The 14,610-nt window shown below is 44.1% G+C and overlaps 1 protein-coding gene across 1 annotated transcript in view; it reads left to right on the forward strand.

Moving 5' to 3' along the window:
- Positions 1 to 10,429, forward strand: part of LOC124008561 (A disintegrin and metalloproteinase with thrombospondin motifs 5) — a 28,450-nt gene extending 18,021 nt beyond the window's left edge. The window contains exons 5-8 of the mRNA XM_046319930.1: positions 2,043 to 2,226; positions 2,484 to 2,659; positions 5,183 to 5,358; positions 7,165 to 10,429. Of these exons, the coding sequence (XP_046175886.1) occupies positions 2,043 to 2,226; positions 2,484 to 2,659; positions 5,183 to 5,358; positions 7,165 to 7,837 (1,209 nt within the window). The 3' untranslated portion in view covers positions 7,838 to 10,429. The remainder of the gene's footprint in view (positions 1 to 2,042; positions 2,227 to 2,483; positions 2,660 to 5,182; positions 5,359 to 7,164) is intronic.
- Positions 10,430 to 14,610: the final 4,181 nt, after the last annotated feature.

A 14,610-nucleotide genomic window follows, 5' to 3' on the forward strand; every position in this document is an offset into this window, starting at 1 on the left:
ACGGTTGACAACTCCATTGTGTCCTCCTCCCAGAGCGCTAAGAACCTTGGCGTGATCCTGGACAACACCCTGTCGTTCTCAACTAACATCAAGGCGGTGGCCCGTTCCTGTAGGTTCATGCTCTACAACATCCGCAGAGTACGACCCTGCCTCACACAGGAAGCGGCGCAGGTCCTAATCCAGGCACTTGTCATCTCCCGTCTGGATTACTGCAACTCGCTGTTGGCTGGGCTCCCTGCCTGTGCCATTAAACCCCTACAACTCATCCAGAACGCCGCAGCCCGTCTAGTGTTCAACCTTCCCAAGTTCTCTCACGTCACCCCGCTCCTCCGCTCTCTCCACTGGCTTCCAGTTGAAGCTCGCATCCGCTACAAGACCATGGTGCTTGCCTACGGAGCTGTGAGGGGAACGGCACCTCAGTACCTCCAGGCTCTGATCAGGCCCTACACCCAAATAAGGGCACTGCGTTCATCCACCTCTGGCCTGCTCGCCTCCCTACCACTGAGGAAGTACAGTTCCCGCTCAGCCCAGTCAAAACTGTTCGCTGCTCTGGCTCCCCAATGGTGGAACAAACTCCCTCACAACACCAGGACAGCGGAGTCAATCACCACGTTCCGGAGACACCTGAAACCCCACCTCTTTAAGGAATACCTAGGATAGGATAAAGTAATCCTTCTCACCCCCCCTTAAAAGATTTAGATGCACTATTGTAAAGTGGCTGTTCCACTGGATGTCATAAGGTGAATGCACCAATTTGTAAGTCGCTCTGGATAAGAGCGTCTGCTCAATGACTTAAATGTAATGTAATGTAATGGAATACCTAGGATAGGATAAAGTAATCCTTCTCACCCCCCTTCCCCCTTAAAAGATTTAGATGCACTATTGTAAAGTGGCTGTTCCACTGGATGTCATAAGGTGAATGCACCAATTTGTAAGTCGCTCTGGATAAGAGCGTCTGCTAAATGACTTAAATGTAATGTAATGTAATGGAATACCTAGGATAGGATAAAGTAATCCTTCTCACCCCCCCCTTAAAATATTTAGATGCACTATTGTAAAGTGGCTGTTCCACTGGATGTCATAAGGTGAATGCACCAATTTGTAAGTCGCTCTGGATAAGAGCGTCTGCTAAATGACTTAAATGTAAATATGTAAATGTAAATGGAATCTGATTTGTGCCTGGATGGCGTAACACTGGAATGTTTACACCATCCGTTGCCATGGCAAATGGCCATGTCATAGAGGTAAATCAGGATCGATGTATCTTTGTGATGTCATCACAAATATCAACGTTCTAGATGATGTAATAATGATATCAACATCTGTGGCCTCTAGCAATTAAGACAAAATAATAATGCAAATGAAAAATAAAAAACACAGAACAAATAAACAAAGACGAATAGAGACAATACGTAAAAAATTCAAGACAGTTCAGATCAGCTTTCTCTCCCCCAATCCTAACCTTAACCATTAGTTGGGAAAATGCTAAAATGACCCAAGATCAGCATCTAGGGGCAACTTGTTGTAGGCTAGCATAGCACATTGCTACAGTCTGACTTTGCCTTGATGTACTGGGTTGCCTTAGAACATTACTTTCATTTCTATCATCATGCCGCCCCACACTCCTCTCAATGTATTCCACTTGCACAGACAACCACGTGCATGCAGATACACAAATGGATCAAACACACACACACACACACACACACATAACACATGCATCACACACACACAGACAACTGCATCACACACACAGACACACACACACATAAACACATGCATCACACACACACAGACAAATGCATCACAGACACACACACACATTTTACACGTGGCTTGGCTGCCGGCCAATCCAACTTTTAACGTGCTCACTAGGCAACTTTAACAGTACTCTCTTATCTCTCCCCTTCCTCTATCCCTCTCCTCCTCTGATCTCTCTTTCTCTCTCTATCTCTCTCTCTCAATCTCTTTCATATCGCCTCCTGCTCTCCTATCTCCTCTTTCTCTTTCATCTTCCCGCTCTCCTCATTCTCCTCACCAAGGCATCTAACCATGGTAGTTGGAGTTCATGGGGTCCGTGGGGGGCATGTTCGAGGACGTGTGGTGGAGGGGTGCAGTTTGCCCAGCGTCTGTGTAACAACCCGCCGCCCCGAAACAATGGGCGCTACTGCACCGGCAAGAGGGCCATCTACAAGTCCTGCAGCGTCACCCCGTGCCCCTCGCCCAGTGAGTGTAGTACTGCAGATTGACTGGCTGACGTGTGTGATCACATAGTACTATAGACACACATAAGCACACACAAGTATACATTTGCTCATGCAAATACACAGGCTTACAATAGATCAATGAATGGTAAATATTTTGACTCTCTCTCTTTCTCTCTCTTGCTCTCTCTCTCTCTCTCACACACACACACACATACACACACAGTCTGAAATTCTAATATTCCCACTCTAACATGTGGTGGAACTTACCTCCCGCAGGTAAGAGTTTCCGCCAGGAGCAGTGTGAGTTGCGGAACGGCCCCCAGACAGACCCTAAGGGGGTGAAGACCTTTGTGGAGTGGGTACCCAAGTTCGCAGGGGTGCTACCTAAAGATGTGTGCAAGCTGACCTGCCGGGCCAAGGGCACAGGCTACTATGTGGTGTTCTCGCAGAGGGTGAGTGAATAAGAGAAGGGCACTGGGGAGTGATAAGAGTGCGAGTGAGGGTACAGTACTTTGGAGTGCTGTCTTCCACTACCACTCGTCCACGACCTTTGGATTGCACGACTTGTAGTGTCCGTTCTGCTAGTATGATAATGATAAAGATGATGATGATGATATTGATATACCCATGATAATGATATATACAGGGCCTTCAGAACGTATTCGCGCCCCTTGACTTTTCCCACATTTTGTTGTGTTACAAAGTGGGATTAAAATGGATTAAATTTGTCATTTTTGGTCAAAATAGTCAGTAATGTCAAAGTGGAGGAGAAATTTGAGCATGTATAAAATATAAAACAAAAACACTAATATATCTTGATTAGATACGTTTTCACCCCCTCGAGACAACACATGTTAGAAACACCTTTGGCAGCATTTACAGCTGTGAGTGTGTGAGTCTTTTTGGGCTCTAAGAGCTTTGCACACCTGAATTGTACAGTATTTGCCAATTTTTCTTATTCCGTAACAGGATTCAATGTCGTCTTGGAAGCAACTCCAGTGTATATTTGGCCTTGTGTTTTAGGTTATTGTTCTGCTGAAAGGTGAATTCATCTCTGTCTGTTGGAAAGAAGACTGAACCAGGTTTTCCGCTAGGATTTTTCCTGTGCTTAGCTGTATTCTGTTTCTTTTACCCCCCCCCCCCCCAAAAAAAAACTCCCTTGTCCTTGCCGATGACAAGCATACCCATAACATGATGCAGCCACAACCATGCTTGAAAATATGAAGAGTGGTACTAAGTGATGTGTTGTGTTGGATTTTCCCCAAACATAATACTTTGTATTCAGGACAAAAAGTACATTTCTTTGCCACCTTTTTTTGCAGTATTACTTAAGTGCCTTGTTGCAAACAGGATGCATGTTTTGGGAATATTTTTTTATTCTGTACATGCTTGGTATACAGGCATGGTGAAATCCTTCCTCTCCGGACAACTGAGTTGGGAAGGATGCCTAGATCTAGTGTATCTTTGTAGTGACCGGGTGTAATTGATACACCATCCAAAGTGTAATTAATAACTTCACCATGCTCAAAAGGCTATTCAACATCTGTTTTTTTTTGTTTTGTTACACATCTACCAATCGGTGCCTTTTCTTTTGCTTGAAATTCTTTACTCGATTGAAGGACCTTAACAGACAATTGTATGTGTGGGTTACAGAGATGGGGTAGTCGTTCAAAAATCGTGTTAACCACTAACTCATTATGTGTTTTAAGCAGATGTTTTACTCCGGAACTTATTTAAGCTTGCCATAACAAAGGGGTTTAAATACTTGTTGACTCAAGACATTTCAGCTTTTCATTTTTATTCATTTCAAAAAATTTTCTACAAACAAAATTCTACTTTGACATTTATGGGGGATTGTGTGTAGATAGATCAGGCTGTAACAAGAACAAAGGATGTCAAAAGTCAAGCGGTGTGAATACTTTCTGAAGGCTCTGTACATGATTATATACCCACGATGACTGTGTGAATACTTTCTGAAGGCTCTGTACATGATAATATACCCACGATGACTGTGTGAATACTTTCTGAAGGCACTGTACATGATAATATACCCACGATGACTGTGTGAATACTTTCTGAAGGCTCTGTACATGATTATATACCCACGATGACTGTGTGAATACTTTCTGAAGGCACTGTACATGATAATATACCCACGATGACTGTGTGAATACTTTCTGAAGGCACTGTACATGATAATATACCCACGATGACTGTGTGTATACTTTCTGAAGGCACTGTACATGATAATATTCCCACGATGACTGTGTGAATACTTTCTGAGGGCACTGTACATGATAATATACCCACGATGACTGTGTGAATACTTTCTGAGGGCACTGTACATGATAATATACCCACGATGACTGTGTGAATACTTTCTGAGGGCACTGTACATGATAATATACCCACGATGACTGTGTGAATACTTTCTGAAGGCACTGTACATAATAATATCCCCACGATGACTGTGAATACTTTCTGAAGGCACTGTACATGATAATATACCCACGATGACTGTGAGAATACTGATGATGATGATAGATTTACGGTTATTCATACGGGAATCTCACAGTCGCTTTAAAAAACAATGTATTTCAGGGAGATGGTCTTCCACAGATAAATGATGATGCCGTTCAGTAAAGTGGAGTTGAGTGCAGGTGGTGTCGATAGTTCATCATACAGCCAGCGAAGGAAACAAATACCAGTCAGGCAGTCGGTTAGCTCTTCATCAGGCACCTCTGTCTTTGAAGTTCACGGAGACTCTTCCTTTGTGTAGGTAAGGCGAGAACATCTACCACCGACTCTGTAGCACCCACCTGGGTAATGCTTCGGCAGCTATAAGCGCCTGGGAGACCGCCACACCTCGGCAGCAATCGGCAACCATCTCCTACGAGGCGAGCCTCTACGATGAGGACGACGAAGAATGCAACCACAGCAAAGATGATAATATCTCCTTATGTCTCCGTCTCCAGGTGGCGGACGGGACAGAATGTCGACCGTACAGCAGCTCAGTGTGTGTGAAGGGCAAGTGTGTGCGTACCGGCTGTGACGGCATCATCGGCTCCAAGCTGCAGTTTGACAAGTGTGGCATCTGTGGAGGGGACAGCACCGGCTGCATCCGGGTGATAGGGAACTTCACCAAGAAGAGGTAAGGGAACCCACATACACATAGACACGCCTGCAGTTGAAAGAACATTTGGTGTTTCCATGTGTATTTTGTCCCGTGCACAGCACCAAGAAAAGACTAAACTAAAATTGAGATTTTTCACTTCAAAGTTTTAAAAAATGGGCTTCGCTTAATTATTCAAAATTCTAAATATTTGGTTGGAGGCTAATTTTTGTTTATTGTGCCATTTATCTCACATGTAGTAAGTTGCAGGTGCCAAATGGGAAAAATAGCTGTTAAAACTATTTTGAAAAATAAAAATGGAACCTTCTGCTCTGTTGCACTCGATTGTAAAGTGAAAGGGTGCGAGTAAACGGAATTTTCACGTATATGTACATCTTGAGTGCATTTGAAGGAACGGTCTATAGATTGTCTTCCTCTCCATCTTTCATTCAACACATCGACACATTCTTCTTTAAGATATCAATGTCTCACACTCACTCTTTCACTCCCTCTAACATCCACCCTTCTCCCTCATCTCTAAATACGTCATGAGTTTGTAATTCTAAATCACACCTTATAATGGTGAAGATAGACATACACTATATACTGTATACCCCTTCAAATGAGTGGATTCTGCTATTTCAACCACACCCGTTGCTGACAAATGTATAAAATCGAGCACACAGTCATGCAATCTCCATAGACAAACATTGGCCGTAGAATGGCCTTACTAAAGAGCTCAGTGACTTTCAACGTGGCACCGTCATAGGATGCCACCTTTCCAACAAGTCAGTTTGTCAAATTTCTCCCCTGCTAGAGCTACCCCGCTCAACTGTAAGTTCTGTTATCGTGAAGTGGAAACGTCTAGGAGCAACAACGGCTCAGCCGCGAAGTGGTAGTCCACACAAGCTCACAGAACGGGACGTCTTCGGTTGCAACACTCACCACCTTGTTCCAAAATGTCTCTGGAAGTAGCGTCAGCACAATAACTGTTTGTCGGAAGCTTCATGACATGGGTTTCTATGGCTGAGCAGCCACACACAAGCCTAAGATCCCCATGTGAATTGTCAAGCGTTGGCTGTAGTGGTGTAAAGCTCGCCGCCATTGGACTCTGGAGCAGTGGAAACGCGTTCTCTGGAGTGATCACGCTTTCACATCTGGCAGTCCAACGGACAAATCTGGGTTTGGCGGATGCCAGGAGAACAATACCTGCCCCAATGCATAGTGCCGACTGTAAAGTTTGGTGGAGGAAGAATCATGGTCTGGGGCTGTTTTTCATGATTCGGGCTAGGCCCCTTAGTTCCAGTGAATCGAAATCTTAACGCTACAGCATACAATGACATTCTAGACAATTCTGTGCTTTCAACAAGTTTGGGGAAGTCCCTTTCCTGTTTCAGCATGATAATTCCCCCATGCGCAAAGCGAAGTCCATACAGAAATGGTTTGTCGAGATTGGTGTGGAAGAACTTGACTGGCCTGCAAAGAGCCCTGACCTCAAAACCATCTAACACCATTGGGATGAATTGGAACGCCAGTTGCGAGCCAGGCTTAAATCGCCCAATATCAGTGCCCAGTCTCACTAATGCTCTTGTGGCTTAATGGAAGCAATTCCACGCAGCAATGTTCCAACATCTAGTGGAAAGCCTTCACAAAAGAGTGGAGTCTGTTATAGCAGTAAAGGGAAGACCAACTCCATATTAATGCCCATGATTTTGGAATGAGATGTTTGACAGGCAGGTGTCCACGTACTGTTGGCCATGTAGTTTACAACATACCGGGGAACATACACACACACTCCTCACTCTCCTGTAACTGCTTTCTCCCCTCTCTCCCTCCCCCATGCAGTAAGGGCTACACAGACGTCGTGAAGATCCCAGCGGGCTCCACCCACATCAAGGTCCGCCAGCACAAGCCCAAGGACCAGCCCCGCTACACAGCCTACCTGGCCCTGCGTCGTCCCGGTGGCGACTACCTCCTCAACGGCAAGTTCATGATCTCTACCTCAGAGACGGTCATCCCCCTCAACGGCTCGGTGCTCAACTACAGTGGCTGGAGCCAGCGGGACGAGTGGCTACACAGCATGGGCCCTGGGGCCCTCAGAGAGGCCCTTACAGTTCAGATTCTGGCCACGGACGCCAAGAGGCCCCTGGATATCCGCTACAGCTTCTTCATGTCCCGTCGTGTTTCGGCTCCACCGCCACCACCTCCCCCGCACACCTCCACAACTACACCCACCACTACTACTACAACAACCACCTCTACTAGATCAAGCAGTAGAACCATATCGGCCCCGTTTTTGGCCCTGGCTCTCTCTACAGCCCCAGGGGTGTCGACCGCGGCGGCGGCCTCTGGGCCCCAGTGGGTGACTGGCCCCTGGATGATCTGCTCCAGGACTTGTGACACAGGCTGGCAGAGCCGCACGGTGCAGTGCAAGGACCCGCAGGCCAAGCTGGCCAAGGGCTGCCCTCTGGGCGACCGCCTCTCCGCCTTCAAACAATGCCTGGTGAAAAAGTGTTGAGAGGACCAGAAACAAGACTCCCCTGAAAGTAGGGGGTACACACAGACAGAGAGACTGGCTATTGACAGTCAACCCCTCCTCTTCCTTACCCCCCCCTCCACCCTACTATGCCAGGCCCTGCTTGGCACAGCTACAGACATACGACGGACACATGTGAACACTTCCGAATAGTGCAGCCGCCCAATCAGCAACCACCCACTTGTCACATCCCTCCTCTATCGGAAGGTTTTGTTTGTATTCCCCTGTTAATGACATGTTTTGTTTGCTTCTCTGTATGTTCTTGCTACTGTGGGTTTTTCATGATTTGTCCGCTTTGTCTCTTTGTCTTGCGTGACTGCACACCTCCGGACAATGGGCCTCCGTGCTAGTCTGTCGAGGGGCAGTTTTTCAAACGATCCGTACTGTAACCAGTCCAGAAATGGGGTTGAACCGCACTGCAAACATCCCAGGTCAGAAAATGGACATACAGTGATAGACTGAGTTGGGGCAGAGTTGTGCCCAACAGCTAGTGCTGAGCGATTTTAAATCTAAATTTTGTTTATTATTTTGGTTTTTAAACAACTAATTGACAGACTTTGTTTCAATTATTTGGATCCCATGTAGTTATGGTTTTTTTCTGTGAACTCAATGTGCACATGGGGCAGTTTCTCTAGAAATAAATCAGATCAAGCCCAAACTATGCGATGGAGTTGTAGTTTACATCAGGCCAATATTCTAAATAGTTTAGTGCAGAAAATGTGCTAATTAACTACAATGATCATAATGGATTGCGTGCGTACTTGTCCGATCTGTGTGTTTCTTTTATGCCTGCTACATCAGGTTAGTACAGAAGAAGGTGCATTCGAGAGGGAAAGAGAGCAGTTACTTTGCGAAGTATCTCTACCTGAAAATGCATAGTCTAAGGGGTTGATAGTTGGTATTCAGTAGTCATAAAAGTATGCCTTATTTACTTCGAAGAACTACTAAAATACTGATTTTGTCAGACCGCATAGGCAGCAGCTCTATAGGAAGGACTTGGAATGAAATAATAAAATCATCAAATTAAACAAATGTAATATACACAACTGAAATATTTTAGTAAGTGATAAGTAGTACTGAGCAGTCGCTATCATTATTACTTGTTTTATTCTGTGTTACAGCATTCAAACCACATAATGCATAGTGCATTTAATATTTCCAAAATGGTTTGAAATCGAAAACCATGATTATATTTTAATAATCGAACCGAAACCGAACCGACTTCAAAAAGCACTAATCGCTCAGCACTACCAACTGCCAATTCCCAGTGACACCAATAGAGTGACACTGGGCCAAGAGACCACGGTGAACCTTCAACTCTGACCTTTGGGTGGGGCTAAGCTTGACATTTGAGTGTTTTGTCTTTGTGTGTATGGGTTTGTTTATATTGTGAACATACAGTGTTTTTGTCATACTCTATGTCCTAAACTCTTTTAATGGACTTTAACCCTCAGTTCCATTTGTATCACTATGCGGGTGCTAGAGGGTCGCTACCATTTTGTCACTGTGTTTATCTGTCTGTCTGTCTTTCTGTCTGTTTGTCTGATTAGGAAAAAAAAGCAATTCTTGCTAGTATGACAATGTGTGCACTGGATACTCGCAAATACAGCAAGAGGGAAACTAACCCAGTCATACCTGACCAAATACACTTCTACAGCTCTCTCTCTCTCTCTCTCTCTCTCTCTCTCTCTCTCTCTCTCTCTCTCTCTCTCTCTCTCTCTCTCAACATATTGACACGTTCTTGTTTAAGCTATCCATTTCTCACACTCAAGTCTTTCTCTCACTCTGACATCCACTACCATCCATTCTCTGTCATCCCTCTGTCCCTCATGAGCTTGTAATGCGAAACCACACACCCTTTGACAGGTGGTGATAGACATGCAATATACTGGATACATATGGGATCTTGCAACATAGGCACAACTCACTGTTTGTCATACACAGACACACATTCACATAAAGAATACACAGCACCCCCAAATGACTTAATTACGAGTATTTTCACTGTATTAGGCCCACATTAACGCATAATACACACATATGTACACACACATTTTAACTCGCACAATACACGTTTAGATAGAAGCAACAGTATCACATATGTACAGAATACATTTTGCACACACACATAAATATGTTTTAAAAAATTCCACCGCACGCATGCAAACACACACGCACACACACACACACACACACACACCCACACGCACACACACACACACACCCACACACCCACACACCCACACACGCGCGCACGCACGCACACACACACCCGCATGCACGCACGCACACACACACACACACACCAATATAGTGTATCTGTATTACTGTTTGACACTTCCCATGGGAAAAGACCCTTTCGTTGAAAGAAACACAGCACTGAACTTGTAATTTATTGTTTGTAAAACTGGTATGTGAAAAAAGAACCATGTGATGAATTTATTTATTATTATGGTAATGTTGTATCATGTTTACTATTTAACTAAGAATATGACTGTGCAGAATAATTCATTTTGACGAAAATTGTGTTTTGCTAGTCATCTACATGAATATATGTACATAAAATGTATATATTTAAAAGCTCTGTGTCGGTTTCATTCATTTATTGGACGTGTTCAGAACTTTTTTTTTTTACATTTTACTAAGAAAGACCCTTGGGGTACGAAACCTCTTTTGAAAGGGCGACTTGAACTAACGTAGCAAAGTCTCTCTCTCTCTCTCTCTCTCTCTCTCTCTCTCTCTCTCTCTCTCTCTCTCTCGCTCTCTCTCTCTCACTCACTCACTCACTCACTCACTCACTCACTCACTCACTCACTCACTCAGATTTTGTACCTTACATACAAGAGGTTAAAGCTTAGTTCCCAGATCATGTCAGATGATGGCATACGGTCCTGTAACCACGCAAACAGCGGCTACAGTGGAAGTAGTGCCCCGTCACCATGTGGTCAGAACTACTCCTGTTCGATCGCGTGACAATGCACTCATGTCAAATGGAACATACGATAATCAGTCCTTTCTTGGACTGATATAAAATCCCAGTTCAATCATTTAAAAAAATATATATATTGACAATGAATGACGTTTTTTCGTTTTGTCAATCGGAATTTCGGGACAGCCAGACTACACCGGTCTACAGCAGTATAACAGCCAGGAGAGAAGAACGCGAAGACCATTTCCACTCTTTATGAAGAAGAGCGCAAACAACTGATAGGGGATAAATGTATAACCATTATAAATCACAGCATAAGTCACAGTTAAGAAAGGCAACATAAAACCTAGATGGTTGCTGTTTAGTGTGACCCTCACCTCATGGAGTTCAGGGAAGACCATACACTTGCTCTTTCCTTCTCTATTAAATGGCTGTACCTCATATACAGTGGCCAGACAAAGTATGTGAACTCCTTGGAATTACCTGGATTTCGGCATAAATGTGATATCAAATTTGATCTGATCTTCATCCAAGTCGCAACACTAGACAAACACAGTGTGCTTAAACTAATAACACAAATGACTGTATTTTTCTTGTCTATATTGAATACGTCATTTAAACATTCACATTGTAGGTTGGGAAAAGTACGTGAACCCCTAGTCTAATGACTTCTCCAAAAGAAGTCATTAGATTTTGGTTAGAGCTGCCCTGCCCCATAAAAAAACTCACAAAATCTGAGTTTGCTATTCACAAGAAGCATTGCCTGATGAGAACCATGCCTCGAACAAAAGAGATCTCAGAAGACCTAAGATTAAGAATTGTTGCCTTGCATAAAGCCGGAAAGGGTTACAAAAGTATCTCTAAAAGTCAGTCCATGGTAAGTCAAATGCAGAAATTTCAGCATTGTTGCTATTCTCCTTAGGAGTGGCCGTCCTGCAAAGATGACTGCAAGAGCACAGTGCAGAATGCTCAATGAGGTTAAGAAGAATCCTAGAGTCTCAGCTAAAGTCTTACAGAAATCTCTGGAAGATTCTAACATCTCTGTTGACGAGTCTACGATACGTAAAACATTAAAACAAGAAAGGTGTTCATGGGAGGACACCACGGAAGAAGCCACTGCTGTCCATAAAAAACATTGCTACACGTCTGAAGTTTGCAAAAGAGGACCTGGATGTTCCACAACGCTACTGGCAAAATATTCTGTGGACAGATGAAACTAAAGCTGTGTTGTTTGGAAGGAACACACAATACTATGTGTGGAGAATAAAAGGCACAGCACACCAACATCAAAACCTCATCTCAACCGGCTGTTTTGATGACTCTGCTTGCTATCCACGGAAAAATTAATTCCCAAGTTTATCAAGACATTTTGCAGGAGAATGTAAGGCTATCTGTCCGCGAATTGAAGCTCAACAGAAGTTGGGTGATGCAACAGGACAACGACCCAAAACACAGAAGTAAATCAACAACAGAATGGCTTCAACAGAAGAAAATACGCCTTCTGGAGTGACCCAGTCAGAGTCCTGACCTCAACCCGATTTGAGATGCTGTGGGTTGACCTTAAGAGAGCAGTTCAAACCAGACATCCCAAGAATATTGCGGAACTGAAACAGTTTAGTAAAGAGGAATGGTCCAAAATTCCTCCTGACCGTTGTACAGGTCTGATCCGCAACCACAGAAAACGTTTGGTTGAGGTTATTGCTGCCAAAGGTGGGTCAACCTGTTATTAAATCCAAGGGTTAACATACTTTTCCCACCCTACACTGTGAATGTTTACACAGTGTGTTCAATAAAGACATACAAAATTATAATTGTTTGTCTGTTATTAGTTTAAGCAGACTGTGTTTGTCTATTGTTGTGACTTAGATCAAGATCAGATCAAATGTTGTGACCAATTTTTGTTGAAATCCAGGTCATTCGAAAGGGTTCACATACTTTTTCTTCCCACTGTACCTGCATTTACTAAGGTGTTGTCTTTCACTGCAAGATTGATGACGACGATGATAGATCATTTTACCACAATCCCATGTCAGATGAGAGTAGAAGTGTGTGCGTGTGTGCAGTGCTGGCATGCGTGCGTGCGTTTTCCCTGTTGCTATTTAAAAAGACATCGAAAGAGCATAGGGCATACGGTATGATTCACTCCATGATAAGAAGGGGCGGACGGAGTGTGGTATGCCAAAGTGCAGACGCCACATTAGACACACACGCACACACACACACGCCTACACACACCCACACACACTCTAGAATGTGGTCACATTCATTCTTTTTTTTTATATAGCCAATGGGGATGGAGTGTACTTATTAATCTTCACGCCCTCATATAAATGAATATGTGTGATAAATGTGGTGTAGTGGACTCCATCTCTCCGTATGACACGTCCACGAAGATAGCGCAATAACTGTTACTCCCTTAAGAAACTAACGTGTGTACAAGAGTCAGGGTGTAGCTGCATATGATATTATAGAATAGCCCTGACTCCCTTTACAGAGGCACTATGGGGTTCAGTGATCGCTCATTTCAAAGTTTACAAAATGGATGTAGCAATCCCAGATTGACATGTTCACTATGTTCTAGTGTGTTGCTCCTCTCTAGGGACTAGCAAGAATGCTGTGGAGTCACCGTACGTCCCTATGGGGCCCTTGTAGAGTGTACAAATTGATGGAAGTTCCAGTCCTGGTGGTACTGAGGTCTGAGAACACTGAGGTCAAATGTGATGTTGTGCTGCCATCTGCAGGCTATAGGGCTTTTGTAACCAATGAATGATCCGCACCAACACAATAATACTACATGACTTACGCCTTGCAAACTCTTTTCTGTGCCTAAATGAAACACCCAATACAAACAAGGCAACAACAACAGCCTATGGCCTTCACTTGTGTTCCCAAAATGCCATTGGCCCTCAGTACAAGTCATTTAGAGATCGCAGAGGTGCCAGACCCATTTGAAGTATATGCCATCGGGCAGACTGTTTCATCCAACGTGACTTAGAGTTATGTATGCATACATTTTTTTGTATGGGTGGCCCCGGGAATTTAACCCAAAATCCCGCCGTTGCAGGTGCCATGCTCTACCAACTGAGCCAAACAGGACAAGATGTCATTCGTAATACAGAATGAATTCAAAGATAATGGATTTGGGCAATCAAAGACCCCTCAAACAAACATTGGGACTAAATGCCCCTCTATGCCACAGAGAGGTGTACAGTTGAGGCTGGTATCATGGCCCTGTTCATTTTATAGCCCTTTTTTTTACAATCCCTAATGCATCCATACCAGGGTAAATAAAGATAGAAATTACAGTCTTCCGTACAACCAATTCATATTTTTCCCCCCTTACATGTGTGACATGCAAATGCTGAGCCAAAGGTGTCTAGTCTTACGTGGGACTAGCATGTGCCATGTATTGGATTTATGGCAGTAGTAGAGGCGTTGTTACTTTTTTGTTCCACGGCCCACGTCTGACCCCTGTTGGACCACTACGTCACTACAACTAATTCCCTCTCCCCGACCTGTTGCGCTTAAGGTGGCCCATCGCAAGGCTCCCCCTCGAAACGGTAAGTTAAATGCATACGATGGGCTCCAGCTCACGCGTTAATAAAACGCATTTAACTGATGAATTGGTTAGAAATGTCTCCCTCGTATACTTCAGTTGCCAGGCCCATACTCATAACAGACTCGCAGTTCACTGAGAGGCTGAGACCACCGTGTAATGGCACTTCATACGTCTTATCTCTTGATCTTTATCTCTTGGCTTATTGGTGTTCCTGCGCTGTACCTGTGACGTCTCGTTTTCGTTCCCGTACGGTATGTACCACTTGTC

This window comes from Oncorhynchus gorbuscha, linkage group LG21 (assembly GCF_021184085.1).
Source record: "Oncorhynchus gorbuscha isolate QuinsamMale2020 ecotype Even-year linkage group LG21, OgorEven_v1.0, whole genome shotgun sequence".
Taxonomy (NCBI): domain Eukaryota; kingdom Metazoa; phylum Chordata; class Actinopteri; order Salmoniformes; family Salmonidae; genus Oncorhynchus; species Oncorhynchus gorbuscha.